Here is a 24,041-nt window from a genome sequence, read left to right as displayed (position 1 = left end):
GTGGGGACTGCCTGTAGTTTTAGCATTGTCTCACAAACAGTCAGGTCTGTTCTTCATCACTTGATTGGTTACAAAGTTAAAATTATCAAGTGTTTAATGCTTTATCCTTCAACAATGAAATGTAGGATCTTCATCTATAATTGTATAGAAGAGGAAATCATCTTTCAAAGGGAAGTGTCCCATTGTCTTTAAAATATAAAATAGTTTATTCTTTCAAAGTGGTAACTGAGTCTTTGGCACCATTTTGTTGTGAATGAGGGAGATGGCTCAGAAATTCATATTCATGCCTTAAGTAGATCTTCTTGAGCTTAATTGAGGGCCTCAGAACCAGAGAGTCGTATATGCCACTTTTTAAAAAATGAGTAAATTGGCCTCAAAGTTTATCATTCATTACTCTGGTTCTAAGAAAGATATCGATTTAAACTTAGTTTCATATGAAAGCTATACTCTTTATAAGTTTTTTGTGAAAATTTGAAAAAAATTGTTGGTTGCGCTTGCGCGCTAGCATTCAAAATGTCTGCCAAACTCCCATTTTTTTTTAATATTTGAGTCATAACAAGCACTTAAACCATAATTGAATGTGTTAAATGATAATAAAGTGTTATCATATTGTTGTAATAATGATGATGATATTAATAAGAGTAATAGTAATAATACTGGTAATAATAATGATAATAATACTATTAATAATAATATTGATAAGTAATAATAGTGTGCTGAAAAGACGATACATTTTTGTGATAAGAAACCGAGTTGCTATTGATAATAATGATAATAATGATAATAATAATATTAATAATAATAACAATGGGAATAATAATAATAATAATAATAATGATAATGATGATAATACAGGCAGTCCCCGGGTTACGACGGGGGTTCCGTTCTTGAGGCACGTCGTAAGCCGAAAATCGTCGTAAGCCGGAACGACACTTGGAAATATGCCTTAAACTAAGAAAAAGTTAGAGAGACCTTACCTGTGTGACATGCAAGTATTGCATGATGTGTAGTGTGGTTATTTCAATGGCAAAGGATGGTTCTTGAAGGTATAATTCTTTATTAAACTCTTGTGACACTATAAAGCACAATGTACTACACTTAATCCTTAGGTTAGATTATTACACTAAACACTATTATACACTGATACACTAGTATGTAATCCTTTTGGTAGATCCTGGAGTACACTAAAATCCAGTCTGGTAGCTCTGGAAGGTAAAAGTATAACACAATTAGTACAAAATACTACACAAAGTCCTGAATGCAATATGTAAATTATAGATATCAAGAGTAAAAGAGTTAATGTATGTTAATTAATTCTTTACTTTTAGTTTATAATTCCTTACTTTGAGTTATATCAAGAGTAAAAAAGTTAATGTATGTGAATTAATTCCTTACTTTTAGTTTAAAGTTGTCATGCTATGTAACCCTGGATGCACAAAGTCTTATGTGGGGGGCCCCATAGCCTACATCATTCAGGGGGTTCTGGAATGTAACAAAAAAAATAATTAGTATGTCAGTAAGTACTCTATGCATAGTAAGTTACATACAATTAATATGCACCATACAGTGGTTTAATATCACATATATAACATGTATAAAACTTAGTTAATGTATGTTAATTAATTCCTTACCTCATGCAGCGCTCTAGCCTTCTCCTGGATCACACTTAAGCTCACCGGAACACGTCGCTGGTTCTGGTCCTCCAGCCAGATCATGAGCAATTTCTCCATTTCAACAATGCTCTGGCTACGTTGCTTCTCGTTATCACCGTTGACTCATCGGTGGGCAGCATCCTTAACATGCTTCAGAATACGTTCCTTGGTCCTTCACAATGGTTCACACCGTGGTCCTGCTCAAGCCTAAAGAACGGCCTATTTCGGTGTTAGTTTCCCTTCTCACCGAACGCTTTACCACGTCATATTTTGACCTCCATCGTGATGACCTTCCTCTTCTGGATGAACTATCATCGGAGGAAGTACTTTGGCGTTTAGGAGCCATTTGTAAATTTGCGAAAATGGCAAGGAATTTCAGCAACGTCTTAGCACACAACTGACTGAACTTCAGGCAGACACGCGATTGAAGTGGGCGTCCTTTCGTATTGTTACGCTTGGCGTCCTCGACCGTCCGAGGTCGTTGTTCGAGGTCAATTACCATACAGTTTAATAGCGTTAATTAATTTATGCACCTCCGCTCAAAAACTAGTCTGCATATGAGGTATCGTTAAAAAGCATAACAAAACGTCGTAACCTTGGAATTTGTGTTGTAATCTAACCAGAAACTTAGTTTTTTTTAATTATGTACTGGAAACGAAGCAATGATTTTCATTATTTTGCCGCTTTTGGACTGTTTTAAACTGCGCATCCCAAGCTAGTGTATTCATTCGCCCCGCAAACTAGTTCCGCATATGCGCGTCACTAAAAAAATTCAAAAAATACGAAAAAAAAAAAGTGTCAAAAATCATCATAACCTCAAAACTTTTGTTGTAATGTAACCAAAAACATATTTTTATTATATAACTGTGCTAAACTATAAAGGATTTTTATCATAGCATGCGTTTTTTAAAAGCGTCGTTAACTCGGAGCGTCGGAAGCGTCAGCGTCGAAGCGTCAGCGTCGGAAGCGTCAGCGTCGTAACCTCGGAACAAGCGTCGTAACCCAGGGACGGATTTTCCATTGAATATTTAAGAAAAAGCGTCGAACCTCGGAACGTCGTAAGCCGGAACCGTCGTAACCCGGGGACCGCCTGTAATAGTAATATAATATGATGATAGACAATAATATTAGTACTAATAATGGACACTGATGATGATAACCTTTCATCATCTTAATAATCGATACTTATAATCAATCACAAGAAAATACTAAATAGAATAGTAAATACTATTGTCATAATAATATGAATAATATAAAATAATAATAATAATAATGATAATAATAATAATGATAGAAATAATAATATTATGATGTTGTAATAATGATGTTGACGATGATAACCTTGAATCACCCATGATGTTTTAACCATCAATAATACACTAATAAAATATTTATCATAATAATTTTTTTTTTACTACTACTAACTACTATACTACTACTAGGGCCCCATCCTTTAATAGAAGCTGCAATGTGAAGGGGACTTAACTCGATCAGATTGCAGTCTGTTAGCTCCAAACATCGCTACCAGCTGTGACCCTCATCCACTACTACTACTACGACTATTATTACTGCCAGAGGAAGACATAATGTACTCAAATAAAGAGTAATTTAGACAAAATAACAGCACAACACAACGGATAATCGTAATCTCCCGCTATGATCACTGAAGTGAGATGTAAACATTGGCGGGAGATTGTAAGCTGCGCGGTGATTGGTCGATGCTTACACGCGCCTTATGGGGAAAAACGCTCATTGGCCTAGAATTCGCTACCCGCGAAGTGACGCACGCTCTCATTGGCTTAATCAGCGCTAGTGATATGCGTCTATCTGGTCCTCATGAAGCGTCCGAGCGGCTGCCAGCACCGCTCGAAGTCATGTTCTTTCCTGTAGCTAAAATCGATAATTCCGACTGTCCCAGTAGGAATTTCGACCGTATGTAAATGGTGGAATGGCCTAGAAATGCCTCAAATACACAGAGAAAAGGTTGCCAAATCTACCAGTATGCATAACTCCAAATCCATGGAAGTGGCATATACGACTTTCTGGTTCTGGGGCCCTCAATTGTGGTAATGGTGAAGATATTCACGAGAAAGAGTATCAATGCATTTTATTTAAATTCCAGTGGTTTCAGTCCAGATAAAGGAATTCTGATTTGATTTATACCTGTCACTTGCCATTTTGATGCATTTATGGTCATTTCATAATTTTTTGGTGAATCACCTTCTATGATTACAACAAAAGTAATCCAGACTTCCAAAACTTATTCTTGACCACTATTGCATGCCATTGTACAGTTTCATACACAATTATTGCAAAACAAAAGATCCCTGTTGATCATTGAGGTGACAAATCTTAACAATTTCTCTCTGTTCTACATGTTGAAGAAGTTCCAAGCCTCCAACAGCATGAGGATGACCGAATGCTTCCCATCAGCCACAGTGCATATATTCTTTATTGTATTAGATATTACCAGGAATCTTCTAACTTGAAATAAGTTCCTTGAGTAGTTGCACTGTCAGATTCCTTCCACAACAACCAGGAAAATGGAGGGTACTTAGTAAGGCTTCATAGGCAGAAGATTTTCTTATATAGAAGCAGAAAGTTTTCCATCTCTACCATCAAAGGATATAAAGCTTATCCTTTGGCAAGTTTTCAGACTTTGTGGGCTTAATGTGTGTTCTTTATTAGTAACTGGGATCCCTCCATCATCGTTAAGTCCTACAAAGTCCCCTTGAGAGCCATACCTTGGGACTGTTAGTGGTGTGGGTCATTTTACCTGTGGGGGAAAGAAGTTGGGAACCATCTTCCACCACTTCTTCATACTTAACTTACCTTCCTCTTTCTTTCATGTCCCTTTCAGGAGATGGATACTTACACGATTTTTGGTTACAACATCTCATGATGATGGCAAATTGACTTCTTAGCTGTAAAATATGCACCTGACACCTTAAGCTACTAGAAACTTCTATTCCAAACTCCTAATAGTCCCCCAGTTTTCTACTGCATCCTGCACATATATGCAAACACTTTGTATCATTAAAAAATCTCAGCCTCCCTCAAATTGCAACTCAGATGCTTGTTTTAATTATTTGGGTTTTGGTGAAACACTACATTTTTATAACACAATACATGTTAACATGCAAAGAGTGTCCTCATCTTAACCCCGTGAATCGTGGTTGCTTGACAAACAGTTTATGTAAAAAGTGAGGTTGGTTGGGACATAACTGATGATCCAGTGGGCAAATGCATAGTGAGACTCTAACAAAAATAACATAAAACTGTTGAGTCTGGGAACATTGGGAATTGAGTTCTACAGCCATATAGTATATTATTAAATGCATTTGTATGTAAGAACTTGTGTTGTAATGCATGGTTTTAGTGATAAGTTAATTTCAATATTTTAGAAATATATTACATTACCCAGATATAATTGTAATTTATGTAAAATGTCATTCCAGTTTTACTCACATTTAATACCCTTTTCTCCTTAGGTCCGAGATGATTGTTCGAAATTTATTATTGGCTGGTGGTGGAGCTATTAATGAGTTAACACCTCAAAAACAAACAGTGCTGCATTTGGCTGCAGCTCATGATCATGCACATTTAGCTTCCATCTTCTTGGAAAATGGTGTTCGTTTTGATGCTGTCGACGATAATCTCAACAATGCACTTCATGTAGCAGTAAAAGTAAGATCAAAAGAATTCATGACTGTTCAAGTGTTATTGATATCCTGTCTTGCTATTAAATAATTTTGAGAATGTATTTCAAAATCTGCATCATGAGATGTAGTAGTACATGTATTATTTAAAATCAGACTTTTATACCAGCCTCAGAAAGCTTCAGAAATTGAGCAGATGGTCTGGTTAAATAAGGTAATGGGTGTAAAAATTACTTGTAAGTTTTATAATGGATTGTGATTATGTCATTCGTCTACAATTACTTCATGGTTTCAGATAATTTTCTTATTGTAAAACTTGTAGAAAAAGATAAGACTGCATCAGAATATAAAAGACACAACCCTGCTTACAAACTTTCAGAAGATACAAACAGACAGGGTCACAAGTTAGATCTGTGTTCAGGGTGCTCCCCTTTGCCACCCGTAAGTTTAAATTTTGCTCTGGGTGCCCATTCCACTAGTAAGAATTTTTGCAAAGAACAGAACATGAGTGGTGATTCCAGCAGCTATCAGACTGTATGGAGCAGAGCTGTAAACAACGAAAAACTGAAATTGTTGATTTATTCATTGGACATATATACCATAGAATTTAATGTGTTTAAATCCTTGGTGCCGCAGCAATGAAGGCATTGTGATAGCATTAAATGCTAGGTAAATGTCATAGCCAGTGCCAAAGAACGTGGGAATAGGGCAGACAAATGTACGCATTTGGTATACTGTCTACAAAAAATGGCTTTCTAGTTTAACTATACTGTCAGTGATGTTGAAGAGCTAGGAGGGAAAGAGGTATTAATTGTAAACTAGTGAATAATTATCAAATAATTTTCTCTTTTCAGGAGGGTCATTTGGCAGTGGTAAAAGTGCTTCTTATAGAATCAAGAATTAATGCTGGTGCAGTAAATCTTCGTGGACAGAATCCTCTTCATGTGTTAGCAAACTATCCAAAGGATAATGCTGCTGCAATTGCCGAAGTTTTCCTGGAAACTATGCCAGATTATGATCTTAACAAAGTAGATGTTGAGGGCAATTCTCGTAAGTTAATGTATATACCAGTCCAGTTTCTTGAACGATTTATGTGTTTATATAAAAGATACAGCATTTCTGGCCAAAATTATTATTAGAATATTTTGTCCAAACTTGAAATTTTACCCACTATTCTTAATGGACACCCTTCTTAACCCAGTAAAATTTGACCCACTGTTTTTAATGGACATCCTTCTTAACCAGTTTCTTTTTGCTTTTTTTATTTATACATAACAAACACTGTGAAAGTAAAGATTTGGAAACAAATCATTTAAGATATTTGTCTTGATCATCATTTTCAGTGTACCCAATAATGGAATGGTTCAATAGTAATAATAATAATAATAATATATAGTAATAATAAAAGTTAGGTTCTCAATGAAAGTGCATGAATTTGTTTCTAGACAAAGTTTATGACTTCCATACAGTGGCTGTCTTAATATTACATGAATTCATTTTTTAACAGCATTGTTACTGGCTTACATGAGGGGAGCAGGACAATTGTGCCGTGTATTAGTTCGCTCTGGAGCCTGTCTTGGTACTACAAATAAGCATGGAGTCAACATTTTCAATTATCAGGTAAACATATTTTTGAGTTACTGATAAAAACTCTTAGTTTAATTTGATGTTTACTAATCTGAAGTACTGTATTATGTATCTTTATAGTAGTGGCTCATAATATATAGAATTTTTAACCCTTTGAAGTGCCTTTTTATTTTCTTGTCTCTTTTAGTATGAACCTTCTTATCACTTAACATATAAATTATTTTTAATTTGTTTATAGAAATGTGTTTCTGCTTCACCTTCCTTGCATTCACCTGTTAATGTTATCAGCACTCTTTTTAAAGTTTACTCTATTATTGTGCTTATTGTCAAAATATATTTTAGTTCTGTAAAAGTTATTGGTTGGATGTTTTTGTTATAAGTACTAGTTTTTATATTCTTGCATTTATTTTAGATTGAATTGAGTAAGAACAAAATTTATTATGCTAACAGATAGTGAACCGTGGAAAGAGATTAAAATTTTTTAATTCAATAACAAATTTCTAAAATAAAAATTAACCTAGGTTATTTTTTAAAAATCTATAAATCTGGTATGAATAAATTACCTTGAAAATTGAGAATTCATTATCTGTGAATTTGTCTTTTTACAGGTACCAACTAAAACGTTACTATTTAGACTACTGGATGTGTTATCTGCTGAACCTCCATGGAGTGAAGGTGAACTCTGCATGGAGTGTGGTACCAAATTTGGAATTGCAACACGAAAGCATCATTGTAGACACTGTGGACGGTTGTTGTGCAGTCGCTGTTCGGATAAAGATGTGCCTATCATAAAGTTCTCTTTAAATAAACCGGTCCGAGTTTGCCAGACATGCTACGATGTCCTTACTTTGGGACCTGCAGCAGTTTCTTAATATCCAACATCTCTTAGTGTGAGTAATATGTTCATGTTTTTTATGCAATTTTCTATGCAGTTTATGATTACTGTACAGTAGTGAATAAGGGAGAAGGATTTCATATGGTTGCAAATTTTGTCATTTTTTGACATTAAAGGTTCACATACCCCATACCTTTTCAAACATGTAGTTATGTATATCAGTAAAATTTAAAATTAAAATATAATTTAAACTTAAGTTATTAGACTAAAGAAATATGCTGTTTAGAATAGTATGTGAATTTATACTAATTATATACCAAAGTGACACATTTTTAATTTTTAAGAGATGAAACTAAGATTGCGAAGGGAAGAGTGTAAGGATGTAGGTGAGGTTGTAAAATCCCTTCGTTTTAATGGTCTGTCCCAAACTGTCTGTGATGTACATGGGTTAATAACTGCATTGGCAGAGTAACTCACTTTTCTGTGACTGGTTACGAAAGCATGCTTTGTGGTGTGCAAACATCATCATGGAAATACATATCTGTTTACTCTAAGCGCATGGTTAGCCAGATTTCATTATTAAGAGGAAGTTAAGGGCTTCAGACACATTCTTTGTTCAATAGTGAAACTACACTGCTATTGAAGTGAATGCTGATGCCTTCATTTGTAACCTTCCCTGTAAATCAGTCAAAATACCAGCAATATATACACAAACAACTTTTAAAAGTGGATAATAATTATGTAAAGCAAATTTAAGTTTTGAATTTCTTGTCTAGAAACTTGCTTTGTCAGTGAACCATTATTGCTTTACTTTTTAACTGTGCACCTAATTTAATGCAGTATTATAACCATATTTTTTTGTCCATACATTGCCATCTTAATGAAAGGATGTATTTAAGTTTGCAAATTTTTTTTTTTCATTTTGCATAAGAAAAAGTTTTTGTATCTATTTGTGAAAGAGTAGAAGTAAAAAAATAATTGCTGTTTGTTGTAGTTCCCATCTGGGCTCAGTTAACTGAATTGAAATATTATACGTATAGTGGGGTGATGTATAACATCTACCCTCATCTCGTAATTCTGCATACAGCTTTGTGATGTCATATTATGTCAAATTAGTTTTTAGTGCCTTGGGTTAACAATTATATTTTGAGATATTATCTAAAATGATACTGTTATTGACAGCAGTTCAATGGATGTTTGAGCTATATTTAGTTTCAGAAAACTCAGATGATGGATGAGGCTGGTTAGAAATACACTTAAACAGAAGTTTATTCATATTAAGCAAAAAATCGTGTTCTCTCAGTAGTATAGTATTGCAGAATTTTACATTTGAAATTCTTGAAGACTTCACGAACAAAATGAGGAGAGTGCATATGGATTTATGATTATGAAATTGGTTAAAAATAACTTGAGAACATTTTAGCCCCTGATATGTAAAAATATTGTACAAATACTATTTAAAGCCATCTTTTATGTACTTCAGTTTTGATTTGAAAGTTTAGTTAAACTATGGCAATAGGAAAATTGTAATGCTGTAAACCTGGATAGATATCACTAAATCAACTTAGACTGAAAAAGATTAAAAAATATTTTGTGTACCATACCATTGGTTGTCACTATCAGTGAGAAAGCAAGGCTTCAGAAGGGAAAAGAAAAAAACAAGATATTTAAGGAATTCAACATTCCCTTCCAACAAAACCAACTTATTTTTGGTGAAATCTCTGTAGTGTTCTGTATTAGTCAGTAATTGATCAATTTTATTGCTACAAGATATACAAGGAGCTTTGTGATGCATTTTTAACGAGGCCTTACAGCAGTTCATGCAATGGACTTGGAAGGGTATTTTTGTCTGGGCTTAACAGTTTCAACCATCATAAAAGTGATTTATTTTACTCAAGGATCTGAATTATATATCATAGAGGTGTCCTAGAACATATTGCAGCATATTTTAATATGTATCTGTGCTTAAAAATATTTTGTTACTGAATAGTTTCAGTTGATAATGAATTTCATACTAAGTGGATTAACATCTTTATTCAATAACAATGGTAAAATGAAACTATAAAGTGGCCCACAGGTATGTTGAATTCCATGAAGTGGACTTTTTCATGCAATGTAAGTGCTACTACTGAGCAGAAACTATCAGGTTAAACTTTCATTCTTAAAAAAAGTTTATGTTAAATAATAATATGCCATATTTTTCTGCTTTATTTTGAAAATGTCTGCCAGGTACAGAAGTATGTTTATGTTCTTTAAAGCAGTGGTTATTTGAAAAAGTCAAGAAGAATGAAATTAAAGGTGGGCCAAGAGGATTCAGGAGAAATGGCTTTTGAATCTCAACTCTTTAACAGAAGTGGGAATAAAGAAAATGTTTTGTATAGCAAAAATTATTGGAGAAAAATAAAACAGATGAAGGGGGCAAAGCATAGAAATAATTTAAACTGAGATATTGAAGTAGGAGAGAAAAGAAGTCATGGATCAATGGTAACAGTACTTTCAAATATCACAAAAAGAATAGTGATCAAGGTTGGTATGACAGATGACCAATAAATGGCATCCAAAGAAGTAGGAGAGCCTTTATAAAGTTGGAAAATATTAAGGCTTTGAGACCATCAAAAATAATCTGTAAATGTTTTAATTTTAGGTAAAGACTCAATAATTTAGGAGTTAACCAGGCTATTTGAAAATATAGCAGAGATGCAACTAGAAAGAGGAGGCACTAAATTGTGGAATTTTAGATGAGAAAAATAGTAGGATAAGTGTTTCACATTACTAGACTCATAGGGCTAGCATAAAGGATCTATTTGTAAATGAGGTATGAACACTGGAGTAAAGTAAAATTGAAGGATTTAGATGGCTAGGTAAAAAGATAAATGATAATGAATGTTAAGTGAAAGGTAGCAAAAATAAACTCGGGTTGAAGGAATACTATATAGAACAATCAATTTACTACAGAATGAATGAAAAGAGAAAGATGGCAAAAATATAACTAGGGTTGAATGATTGTTGCCAAGAAACAATCAGTACTACTATCTACAGTATGAATTACAATTTATACTGTAAGTATAAATTGGAGCACAGTACTGTATAAAAGTACATAGAAAAAAAACTGGTGAAAGTGATGGAAAAAAGGTAAAAAAAAATCTATAAAACAACTAAGTACCAGTTTTGCTCTGTGCTGTAAGAATGCACCACAGCTAATGCCTAGCAAAAGAAAAATATGTACTTATTACAGATTGTGCGAAGGCATTCTGCAAAGACATGCAATTACACTGACATTATAACCAGCGGTATCAGAATGATTTATTAAGCAAGTGATGTTACTGCGTTATAACACATGGTATCATTTGGGAAAATGCTGATTTTCCATCAATAATTGACAGTGAGCCATTTACTGCTTTTTTTCATAATTTTATCTATAACAAAGTAGAAAGGAAGCCCTTGAGAAACTTATATATGCAGATGACCCTGTATTAACACCAAAATCAGAAGTTTAGGTCTGAGAACTTACTTTTTACGATAGATAAGTAGAATGGAAAAAGAGATAAAAAAGTAAAATGAAAAAGAACAATAATAAATTAATGTATAAAACCATGGTTATAGTTACAAACTTGGAAGCAAAAGATAGGGTGCATTTTTAAAGGGGCATATGGTTAAACTATGCAGGTGAATACAATTTTTATTATTGGGCTAATGGTTTTGCAAAATGTATCCTCAGAATTGCAAGATTAAATGGATTAAGAGTTCTTCAAACATAAGAAGACATTTGTGAAAAGACAGAAGAGAATATTTGTAGGGGGAAGGGACAGCCCTTGTAACAGGGTAAATATTTCAGGTACCATGGTGAAACATAGGACTGTGAGGCTGTGGAGAAGTTGTGCACTCAAAACATGGCACATAATTTTTAACAAAATGGAAGTGATTTTTAACAATATTATGACAAACTCACAAGCCTCTTGCCTAGATTGCACTGGCAAAATTGTAAAAATAAGGAAATAGCAGATAGATGGGGTATGCTACAATAAAGGGATACTTGTAGTCAGAAAAGTCATAAGACATTGGAATAATATGAACCAGATAGAATTTCAGGCATTGAGTACACAATAAAAGAATGAAGGGAATTGAATGTCTAACTCCTTTAGGGGAAACCAGGTGTAAAATCATTAGTAATGATGCTGAATGACATTGTTGTAAAATGACATTATTGTTAAAAAATTTTTAATGTCTTGCAGATCTTGACTAATTTGCTTCTTATTCTTACTTTTTAAAATGTTTACCTCTGAATTACAGTAGACATAGGCATTTTTTTTCTTATTTTATCATCCTTGGATAGCCCAAATTGTATAACCTTGGAAATTATCTTGTATTGATTTTTTCAAGTAAATCTGAACCAAAACAAAAAAATATTCAGTACAGTGCTATCATCAATCTTTTATAAGCATAATATATAGTCTTCATATTTCCCAAAGAATCAGTCTTGTGTATATTACAGAGAAACATGATTACAGCCTCACAGTATATGCTTCATCTAAAAGCATAGGTACTAGAAATCACCCTCCTGGCTTCATTATCTCTGCAGGATTGCCAGTTTTTAGCGCCTACCTTTTTGCATTCACTAGCTAATTTTTTTCTTTTCAGCCTTTTCTATTCAGTGATAAAAGTTATTTGTACACATTAAAAGTTACTACTGTTGAGTTTTTTGAGGTTGTATGTATATTAACATTTTTCTTAAGTTTCTGTGTAAGTGCTTTCTTCAACTAGCTAAAGAGTAGGTTCACTTGTCAGCTATTGGAGGAGGTTATTGTATCTGTCAATCTTCTTTAATTGCTTCACATTATTTTGAGCAAAGGTTGAGTGGGTCATCTAATTTGGCACTTTTTGTTGTTCTTTGGCTACTTTGTACCAATATTACATTATTTTGAGGTTTGTTTATGGTGCTAACAGTCCATTTTATCACTACATATGTAATAACTTTATCACTAAACTTTGTGGTGACAACAAATATAAACACACACCTGATGAAAGATGATGCCAGTTATGATTGTATACTCCTACTCTAAAGAAGATGGCAATAACATCTCTTGCCATATTGATCTACAGAGATGCACCAGAGAAAACCAATCATTAGTAACTGTGACCTAAAACTGGACAGTAGTTGTGTTTCTCAGTGTCAAGAAGCAGTTGATTTCTTTTAACTGGTCTGCTGGTGTGGTCACTAGTGTCATGGTATGCCGCCGAGATGTTGCGGGTTTGTGCCACCCCCAGGGCGATGAAAATTCACTGGCTCTGTATTATGATTAGTTACTGCTGCAGTGTGGGGTCTGTGTTGGAAGGCTGAAACCAACATTCTTTGGAAGCTTGAATTTCAAGTCGATGGCCCCTGTATGCTTGTTCCATGTAACGATTGGGAGCAGACTCAGATTGATTAATGTTACATACTATCTCTCCTTCATCGTAGTGTTCTAGCAGTATCTCCTCATCAGTGGTTTCTGTGAGGACATCAGACCAAGTGGACAGGAACAGGAGACACATCATCACTGGACTTCAGTTTGTTTGTGGCCCCCAGACAGGAAGCCAACTAATTTCCAACCAGCCTCAGCAAGGACTTGACAATTTTGGATCTTGTTCCCAAATGACATAGTTAAGGAGAGTATGTATAAACAAACTTACTTTACAGTAGTACAGTAGCACAGACAGCACTCTTTTTAAAATAAATTGCTTGTCATAGTTAAGAGCCAGGATTATATTAATTTCTGGAGATGAAGCAGTAGTGGATACCTGCTGGTGTGATTTCCAGTGCAAGTCTTTACTAGTTGGTGCACATGTGTAACAAAACAGCATAAGGCTTCAGAGGTACTACTTGGACAACTGGCTAGTGATGGTATGTTTAGGTACCTCTTAAGTCTTATACTGCTCCAGTTTGCACTCAAAGGTGCTGGTTCAGTAAAGACTTGCAGGGCAATTGACAAGCAGAACACACACCTCTTAACTGAAATACCTTCCTCATCTATAGCAAAACAAAGGTATTTCCAAGAAAGCATGACATGGTACATTTAGTATGCAGTCTTGAGGCTGAGATGCCAGGAAGTTCACTCTCCTGACACCTCCTTGATTGCCTGCTTCTGCAACATTGACCTCACCTTGCTGTCTAATCCCTAGTAGAACTACTACTTACTTGGATGAGAGTGAGGGGGTTGTTTCCAGAAAGGGAAATCAATAGCTTACTACTTTGATTTCTTATCAACTGAGCAACTGAGTGAAGTCAGGCCAATTGCCTTTGAAAGTGATTTATCTAAATATTGGCATCAACAAACTGATAACATTAGTTGACTTGACAGAGGAGATGCTGTTCTTGTTCAATTACTTTTGATGTAATCCATGTCTCCTGGCTAATTTGTGGCAGTGTGTGATCAGGGACCTTGTGTTGCTGGAGAAACTGGTTCCCCAAAATTGCCTCAAATTGTGGGTGCTTCAAGCTGCAACTTGTGAAGTCTTTGTCAGCATTGCCTCTACTGGACAGTTTCCAAATCCTCAGATAATCATGTCTTGAGAAACCAGAGTGGCACAGAGTCCAAGACACCATGCCAAAACTGGTGTTAGAGGCATCTTCATGTGGTGGAAATAAACTGTGCTGACGTGGATCCAAAGTTATTTCCTGTAAGGCACAACAGGGTAGTGGTAGTAGATTGTCTCAGATGAAAAAAGCAGGCCCTGCTGTGGGGTTGGGGATGGTCAATGAGTTTCAGTATATGCAAGGCTCTTTTGGTATCTATTGGGTACTCTTTTGTTTGATCTGAAGCAATGAACTTAGACCAGAAACTTTAGTTTTACTGTTCAGTTGTGTGAAGTAGGTGGGAAAATAGACATGATAGTGCATGTTTTGAGGAACCTGGACATAGACACCTTCCTACAATGGAGAATATCAGGTAACCAGTTATCAAAGAATTTACAGATTCTGATACCCTTAGGTCACAGCAGTAGCAGCTTATAAGCCATAAGTGTATTTAGGTAGACAATCCAAATAAGCTTCCAGCTTGGAAGAAGCTATGCAAGCCGCCACACTTCAGATTCCACAGTAACTGTGCGATCTTGCAGCTTCTCACACATAACTTATCCGATGAGGTCTCAGAGGTAGATATTTTACAGAATATGCAGTCACAGCTATTGCAGGATCCTTTAACAGATGAAGTGGAACCAATCGTGTAATGTGTGCAATAAAAGTGGCATTATTCAGTTTATTCCAACATTCAGTCATTGCAGAATTTCTCCTATATCTTTGGTGATTTGGAAAGCTGTCATTCACCACCATCAAGGGATGTAGGTCCTCCCTTTCGAAGATATGTACAGTCAAACTTCGGTTTTCATATGCCTCTCTTTTCGCACGTTTCCGTTTTCGTAGACTTTTTTTTTTTTTTTAAACAAAGTTTTGTCTTGGTTAATGTACGTTTCCTCAGTTTTTGTACACTGGAACACTCCACTTGGGGCCCAGGGCATGACCAGGCCCCGTATCGAGCACCCAAACAAAGCATCCCATCTTCTTTCGTGACCCATTCTGCTTTTGTTTCATTGTTTTTGTGCTTTTTTATTCCAGTGCTACTGCTAAATAAGCCATCATGGGGCCAAAGAAAGTTCCAAGTGCTAGCCCTCCTGTAAAAAAGGCGAGAAACACCATAGAATTCAAGAAAGAACTCGTAGAAAAGTTTTGGAGGAAGTTGCATGCTGATCTCAGTGAGAAAATGCCTACAGCAAGCACTGCTACTGTTGTTAGTGAATTTAAGGCCAGCAGAGGTTGGTTTGAGAACTTAAGAAAACGAATGAGCATACATAAAGTGCCTACTCCAGGGATTAAGGACATGTTTGCAAAGTGGAAAGATGTCAAAGTTTTTGTGGAGATTTATCATCCCAACAAAAAGGTTGTAATCCGTGTCTCCAAAATGTTTAATGACAATGCAATGTTTAACATTAGGCAAATTTTAAAGAAACGCCAGAAACAAATGTCTCTGGACAGTTTTGTTGTGTGACAGGGGTCCAGAACTCTCAAGCTGGCCCTGTTGCAAGTAAAAAACGAAGAGGGAAAGTAACCTCAGATGGTGCTAGTAAAAAACGAAGAGAAGTAACCTCTGATAGGTCCTTGATCCCTGAAGACCTGGAGGGAGATTCCAAACAATAACCTCTCCTCCTCCCTCTCTGTTTTCCATAAGCTAACAAGTGTTTTCCATAATGATAATAGTGATGTTAAATGTCCATTTATTCATTTCATTAGTCATTTATATTTATTTCTCATTGTTTTCTGTATGTTAAACTTTCTATTCCCAATAAAATGTATTTTTGTTAATATTTTTGGGGGTCTGGAATGCATTAATTGTATTTACATTATTCATTATGGAAATTATCGTTTCGGTTTTCGTGGGAAGTTCTGGAACGGATTATGTACGAAAACTGAGGTTCCACTGTATTGAGCTTCATGGACTAGACTAGGGTTCATCAGTGGAGTTGAAGTGAGACTTCCAATAAGGAGATTCTTTTAGGATCATGTAAACCTAGTCAGTCATGAAGAGCTTTTTCAAGCCTGCAGGTGCATGTTCAAGATGGGTCAGTAAGGTTCACATGCTGTCTGGGAAAGTCATTGCGCAGACTGTAGTTAGGTTTGTTCTTTTTTATTGCTTAATTTGCCGGTTACAAGGAGGACTTTGTGTCGTCCAGTAATACCTTTAGATTATGAAAGACTGTAACACCAGACTGTTTCTCTCCACAAGACAGCGCAGGCAAGTCACAAAAAACCACACTTGCCTCCTACTGGCTGAGGCAAATCATCCAGATTTTACAGTAATGGGACAGAAATTAAAGCTGCACTGGTAAGAGTGCTAGTTGATTAAATCCTAGTCCTCTGTTTTTTTTAATCTTAAATGTCAGCTAACCGTGCTAATCCACACTTACCTCTTTCAAGAGACTTTCCTTTCAGATGATTGGTTTTATGTTCTTTGGGACCAGTAGTCATGGTGTTATGCAAAGTGCTACCTTTAGGGGAGGTGTGTATGTTGATTATACAGAGGCCAGAGTTCCACATCAAGCCTCTTATCCCCTTTAACACTTAACTTGCTGGGGTAAGGACCCATGCTAGCACAAAGGGAAACCTTGCTCAGTCTCAACCAACTGTCACTACCACCTTTAGGGGTGGGGGTGGGGGGGGATTGGATATCATCTTCCACTTCTTCATACCTCACGTCATTTAATCCTTTTATGATTATACTTTCGAGAATTAGACCTAGAGTTTCTAGCATCTATGTTTCACATGAAGGGTGTGCTCTTTTTGTAGTTGAAAATAACTACCAAGCACAAGTGCTTTTTATTCCTACTCTGGGTTGAGCCATATTTTGAATGCCAGAACCTTTGTTCCTGACTCATACTATTCCTATAGTGCTCCCCTAAATCCTAGAGGTAGTACTTATATTCACATTAGGAACTTTTAACACTTCCCACTCAAAATGAAATTTGGATGCATACATACTATACATTGTATGATTAATGGACTTGGAATTAAACAAACTAAGTTTTTGCTAGTATAATGAAAGCAAAAAACAATTTTTGTTCAACAGTCTGATTAAATTACTTAATAAAAAAAAGAGAGAAGTTTTTCATAAAAACTGATTATTATATAGTGAGTGCCTTCCTCCCAACCTGGCTGCTCTTTCGGCTTCATTTTCAGATATTTATAAAGTGAGGAAGGTGAATGATGTGCTTATAGGTGGCACATGCGATGTGGGATTGCTGATCTGGGGACATTAAATCCATGATATGGGCATATCTATAAAAATACAAGTGACGTTGGGTTGGTATGGAAAAATGGCTTTTATGGTAAAAGAAAGCTCTAGTGTTTATGCTGAATCATGTAAGCTCCATACCAATTACTCCACACTATTCTGAATGCACTGAGACTGAGAAATTGGAATACAATTAACTACATTGCTCTCAACAGACTTTATAAAACACTTGAGGAGTCATGACTTTGCCCGGAGAAACCTTAACATTAAAATTTCAGTTCAGGAGATACATACGGTATGTGATAGTTGGAAATTCCAACTTTTCTTGTCTTTAAGCTGTCTAGAAATAATTCATAAGAAGTGTCGAATATATTTTTTAATTTAAAACTCCAGTACTATACTGGAAATTTATAGTAATAACATTAAAATTACATTTTGTTACTAATGTAGTAAGTTAGGGATATGTTTCAATATTTTTGCAATGCTTAACAGAAAAGTATTAGAAGTTCCTTTTAATTTACATTCTTTAAATATTTATAGCCTCTGCTACTTTACATTACATTACAACCTTAGTTCCTTATTGTCTACAGTTAGTTTTGGCAAGTTTGTTTATATTGCAAAAGCATCCTCTAAGCCATGCTGGTTTCAGTTACAATTTGACAAGTTCTTGAGTATGTGAGGTTTTCTGTTTCATTTTGTAATAGAATAATAAATTACAAATATAAATGTAGTGTCAGTGAGTTTATTTTGAGACTCAGCATTTTATCCTAAGGTCTAATCTTCTTATATAACAAGTTTGATTAAAATTTTTTAGCAGAGGAAAGAAACTAACATCTCTGTAAATATTGTTTGAAACCTGTCACTGTCTTGTCAGAAATATATAGAAAATATGTTTGCAATACATTATACTCAACATTACTTTCTAAATCACAGCACGACATTCATATGTCTTAAACTTCGGAGAGGCATGTACTATAACATAGAGCTGATATCCTGATAAACTGTAAAGTATGTTTACACCGAGTCATAACTATAATTAAAGGAGTACAAGAAATAAAATCAAAGTATAAGATCTAGCTTTACAAGTTTCTACTACCAACCGTAAGGATGATTGGCTAGTTTATCAATTGAAAGATTAATAGTTGTCGTCTACCCCTTGATGATTTTTAAAGAGCTTGCATTCTTAAAGGTAATTTTTGTCAACTGCCACTTGCAGTCCACTCATAGTTATTGTAATTTGAAGCTTAGCTAATGAAGGTCATCAAAACCAGTATCTAGAAACAGGCCCAATTATGTACATTTTAAACAAATACCCATCTGTTCCACTTTTTCTACTGGATACATGGTAGTATTCCAACTCAGTCATCAGTGAGGGCTTAATAGCCACTAGTACAAAGATCAGTTCTTTAAGTTTTTTCTCGTTTATCTTACACCATTAAAATTCTCAGTTATATGCACTGTAGTATATTTAAAATTCCGTACTATCATAAATATTTTTGTGGAAAAAAAAAAATTGTTAAAAACATCAAATTTTGAAACCCATCTCCTTTATAGTTTACAATATAAATAAATAATTTTTTTTTCTTTTATAAAGTCAGCTGGACTCCGGCTGAAGACCCTGATTAACTTGAGAACTGAGTGGAAATTTGTTTTAATGGAAACCCAGAGACACGAGATGTAGTATTGTACACGAGGTCACTTGTATTATTATTTAGCTGATTTGTGCTTTAAAAATATGAAAATCCATAACAATAATTTGACGTGTGTATAAATGTTTATTAGTCATTTAAAGAACCATTATTAAACATTAGCATGGTTTTTTTATATTTGAAATAGTCAGCACATACTGAAGATACATTTACACAGTGATTAGAAAAAAAATAAAATTGTAGAAAATAAGAGTCTGAGTTTGTCTACTCACTAGTCTTCCATTCAGCAACCAATATTTTCGTCACTGATCCCTGTAGGGTTTAGTCAATACAGTACTCCAATATTTTCGTCACTGATCCCAGTAGGGTTTAGTCAATACAGTACTGTCATTAATGCAACAATTGATTTTGATTTTAAAAATTATCTTGACATGTAATCCTACCAGAAGTTTTAAGTAAATTTTCATAATTTCATTGTACAGTAAAAAAAAAAAGTACAGTATTTACTTATTTTTCCCAAACTATGTTAATGAAACCGAGGCAAAATTGCAGTATTAAATCTCAAGCCCTTCACATAATTATGAAAAGTAACTTGATAAAAGTAACTTTACCAATGACTAATCGGCATCTATTCAGCATGTCAAACCTTTTTGGTTCTATGAAGTGCTACAGAATGTTTCTAGTACTGCATTAAAGTAATGACTTGCAGTTAATAACAATGATTGTTTATTTCAAAGGCAATTCATGTTCTCAAATCAAAATATTTCCTACGTACTAACCAACACAGCTTCATGTTAAAGTAGGTTAGTTGAAGTATCTTACAACTTAATTGAAAATATATGGTGTATTAATGGTCCTGTGCTTGATTTATTTGAGAAATGTTGAGTAGTGTAACTTTCTTAAACACATTTAGTTAGAAATGCTATATAATTTGCAGCTTCACTTTATGAAATTCATAGGACTTGACAAAAAATTACTGGTCACTGAACAATAAATAATCTAAGCCTGTTTTAGAAACAAAGGGAAAATTGGTATATTTGCTTCATAAATGTTGAAAAATAATACTCTTTAGTCATGTAATAAAGAAAATCTGTTAAGGAAATTACTTCTGCTTTTACATGCCAAATGTCAATAAAATCTGGTAACATTACTCTTTCTTGCATAAACTGTGTGTATGATATGTTGCAGAAATGTTAGAAACATGAATCTGCTTTAACACTGTTTTTTACTTGGTAGTGAGATTGAGTCACAAAAGACTGCTTCAGAAGTAATTCTTTGTATATTACACTCACACAATTTTTCTTGAAGTATACCATGTAATGGTGTAAATAAAAGTAGGCCATTAAAATGTTGCCTGTGATAAGTATTTTTATTTTAATGAAAAGGAATTTTACAAAACACACAACAGGTGCTTTTGAAAGGTGATGCTCCTATCAGACCATTGCTTAGCCTAACTTCATAATTTATGAAATGTCTGGACAGATGATTATTTTGATACATGCTTGTATTTGTGTCATGTATTTTTAATGTACCTCACCAAATGTAACTTTGCAGTGATAACAGTATGAAAATTGTTGTACAATAGTTTTATGCTATATGATTACTGTATCAATCAACTGAACATAGCGAAAGGTTTCAATTTTTATGAGTCATGGCCAAGTGCCACTAAAATGTTAAAATAAACCATTGCTTTTATCAAGAATTCTCATAAGGCCAGCCTGAATTATTGGGATCTGGTAGAAATATGCAGTTACAGTAAATTTAATTCTTCAAAAGCACAAGAAAACATTGTGTTGAAAGATCTGTATATTTAAAACATTAAATTGTACTAGAGGGAAATTTAAACCATCAGCATTTGGCTCTTGTAATTTACAAAATTAAGAACTGTTGTTCCTCAATATTTTTTTTCCTCAATATTTTTTTTAGAGTATATTGTTTATTATCAGACAATTATTTTATTATTATTTCACTAGTTTATTATTATTATTTCACTATTTATTTTATTATAATTTCACAAGTTAACTCACTCACCAACAGGAGCCCTTGAAGGTTGAAATCAGTATTGTGAAAAGTTTTAAATGGAATGTGAATGAGAGAAAATACTTAATTTGCCACACATCAGAATAAAGTATATATATATATAAGATAATTATTTACTTGTAAAGAAGTTTGATAGCACTGAAGTAAATTATCTCATGGTGTACAGTATTGCTACAAGCAGCAAATTAATTTAAGTACACAATTAAGTATTATACTAGCTTGATATATGCATATATGATGGTTGTTTTATCTTAATCCATATAGGAGCAAGTCAAAAACTTTTTCGTGAAAACATTTTTATAAAGAGTATCTAATGAAATCCTAAATTCCAGCATAGGTCCCCATTCCCCTTGTAATTTATATGAGGCCATGAAGCTCATTGTATATTTTTAAGACAATAGCTAATGACTGAGAGAACACTGTAACTGTCTTTCGGTCACTGACCTGTCTTTTGTCATCTAAGGACAAAATATGTTCACAGGTACATAAGTACGTAGTCAAGTAACTACCAATGGGGATCTGCAAGTGCCAAAAATTGTAGACAGTCTTGTTTACTTTGAAAAAGATACAGATTTTTATTTTCTCATATAGGCTGTAATTTTGATGCTTTAGTTTTGTCTGATACTATAATTAGTTTTTGGTGAATTTCATTTTTCAGGATGATTCCTTCCATTTCCTTATTGTGCTTACTTTTCATACATATCCTACATAGCAATACATTTCAGCTGATTTTAACAGTATACAAATAATCCGTACCATACTGAGGTGTCATAGGGGTTATAGTTAAGCACACTATGCACTGCTATGTTATACAGTATAATTAAAAAGTTAAATGTGTATTTAAGGTTAGGTATTGGCCTTCAGTTTTTTATAATGGACTATTTTGATACTATTATGTTTACATTTTCATTAAACAGTATGTGCCAATGTCTTGTTTTCTGGAAAGAGTATGCTTTAATTTCATTCAACTGTTCATACACTGGTAAGCAAATTTTACTCGAGCAGTTACATATAAAGAGTCTATACTATTTTTACTCTATCATGTTATTATCAAATGAACAATTGATATGAGGGATATTTCTGGTTAAAATTTTTAGTAACATTATTATGCAAAAACATCTTTCCTTGCTCATAATATATTGTTTAAGAGTATTGTAGTTAGTTTAACTTTATAGTTTTCATGTTATATGCTGTGAAAGTTTATGTACTACTAAGAGCATATGTAATGCTGTTTTGTTGTCCCCTTTCATAGGGTAATGGGGTCCCGGTTAAATATTTAACTTAATTTTTACGTCTCGAATTTAATAGCTGCAAAGTATATTTCACACTATAAAGGACTTGTTTGTAATATTTTTAATCATTATTGTAACATTTTTTATAAAATGCATATTCCATATTGTTATAGACCAAATTTATGTTAGTCTTCATTATTCTTGGTGAATCTTTTTACTTGTTAGTTTTCATTATTCTTGTTAAATTGCAGTTCATTCTGTAACTCATTCATACCTACACAAGTACCTTTTTTCAGTATAATAAATATAGTTTTATAATGTCCTATGGTAATTTCTTTGAATTTAACTGAATTTGTAAGTTAATAAACAATTCTGATATACTGTAGCTTTTTTTACCTTAATGAAAAATCTGGTATGGTAAACGAAAAATCAGGTATGGTAAATGTAAATAATTAAAATATAGAACAGTACAATTTTTTTATATTAGTTTCAGTAACAAGTAAGATGTGGTCCTAGCATATTGTAGCAATATGACAAATTTTTAATCAATTTGCATTTTTCGTAACAAGCCCTTAAGGAAAGAAGTGGGCAGAGCCCGACCTGGTTTTCCTGCTAGCGGAGGACTGTGATGCTTATTTTTTCCAGCTCGGGTAACAGTATGAGGGGTAGCATGAGGTGGGCCATGTAAGGTAACACCTCAGGTTTGTTAGTCGTGAAAAATACAAATTGATTAAAAATTTGCCATTTGTTCATATACAGAGCAAACCCTTGGTCTTTATGTAAGAGGAGACTTACTTTTGGCAGGAGGATAAAGTAAGCTTTAGAACCGACTGGAGGTTCGGCTCACTTCATGGCCAATTGTTAGAGCATAGGAAGGAGTCGTATGCTTCTAATCTGTTAAGCAAGGGGTTACTCAACAGCCAGACAACCAGGCTAGGAGACAATGGGAACTCATGTCTACATTGCTCATGGAAGAAGGAAAAGAACCTGTAATTGAGGGAGACAACAAAACTCACATCATTAGCTACCAATCTTGTTCTATTGTCAGTTCCTTTCTCCCCTTGTAAGAGAGAGGAAGAGACTTACTTCTACTAAAGAATCTGAATTGTGTAGGAAAAATCAAATATGGAAAATAGAATGGATGCTCACTCACCGAGAATCTAACCATTTCCAGTAAATGATGGTTCAAATCTCTCCGCTGCCTGCTGGAAGAGGAGAAAAAGAACGAGAAAGGAAGATGTTACCCCATTCACTCTCACTTTCATAACCAACATTATGGAAGATACAAACTGTCCCACTAGGGGCACTGGATGAGCTACACAACTTGTTGAGCAGCCAACAGCATCCAAGGGCCTATAGGCAACGTCCCACAGATAGAAGGATGTGAAGGTCATTTAGCGAAGCCGTGTACCAGCCTTCAATATCCTATGAACCGACTAAGTTCTTTTTGAAAGCAATGGCAGGGCCAAGCTCCCTTACATCATGGGCTCTTGCTTACACTGTATTGGCATCTGTATGTGAAGAGGTACCGTATGCTTGTCGAATCTCCTCACATAGCCAAAAGGAGATGATGTACTTGGTCACTTGTTTTGTGTTCCAGCCTGTGCTAACAAAAATTCTTCGACA

At 34.4% G+C, this 24,041-nt stretch overlaps 1 protein-coding gene across 5 annotated transcripts in view; it reads left to right on the top strand.

Moving 5' to 3' along the window:
• LOC135223768 (rabankyrin-5-like) overlaps positions 1–22,793 on the top strand; it is a 221,518-nt gene extending 198,725 nt beyond the window's left edge. For 4 of the 5 annotated variants that reach the window (XM_064262531.1, XM_064262536.1, XM_064262533.1 and 1 more), the window contains 4 exons: positions 5,144–5,339; positions 6,166–6,361; positions 6,819–6,931; positions 7,507–22,793. In XM_064262531.1, the coding sequence (XP_064118601.1) occupies positions 5,144–5,339; positions 6,166–6,361; positions 6,819–6,931; positions 7,507–7,770 (769 nt within the window). In that variant the 3' untranslated portion in view covers positions 7,771–22,793. The remainder of the gene's footprint in view (positions 1–5,143; positions 5,340–6,165; positions 6,362–6,818; positions 6,932–7,506) is intronic. The other variant, XM_064262532.1, reaches the window with a different exon arrangement.
• The last annotated feature ends 1,248 nt before the right edge of the window (positions 22,794–24,041 follow it).

Source organism: Macrobrachium nipponense, chromosome 10 (genome assembly GCF_015104395.2).
Source record: "Macrobrachium nipponense isolate FS-2020 chromosome 10, ASM1510439v2, whole genome shotgun sequence".
In the NCBI taxonomy this organism is placed as follows: domain Eukaryota; kingdom Metazoa; phylum Arthropoda; class Malacostraca; order Decapoda; family Palaemonidae; genus Macrobrachium; species Macrobrachium nipponense.
This window is presented reverse-complemented; position numbering and strand designations above follow the sequence as displayed.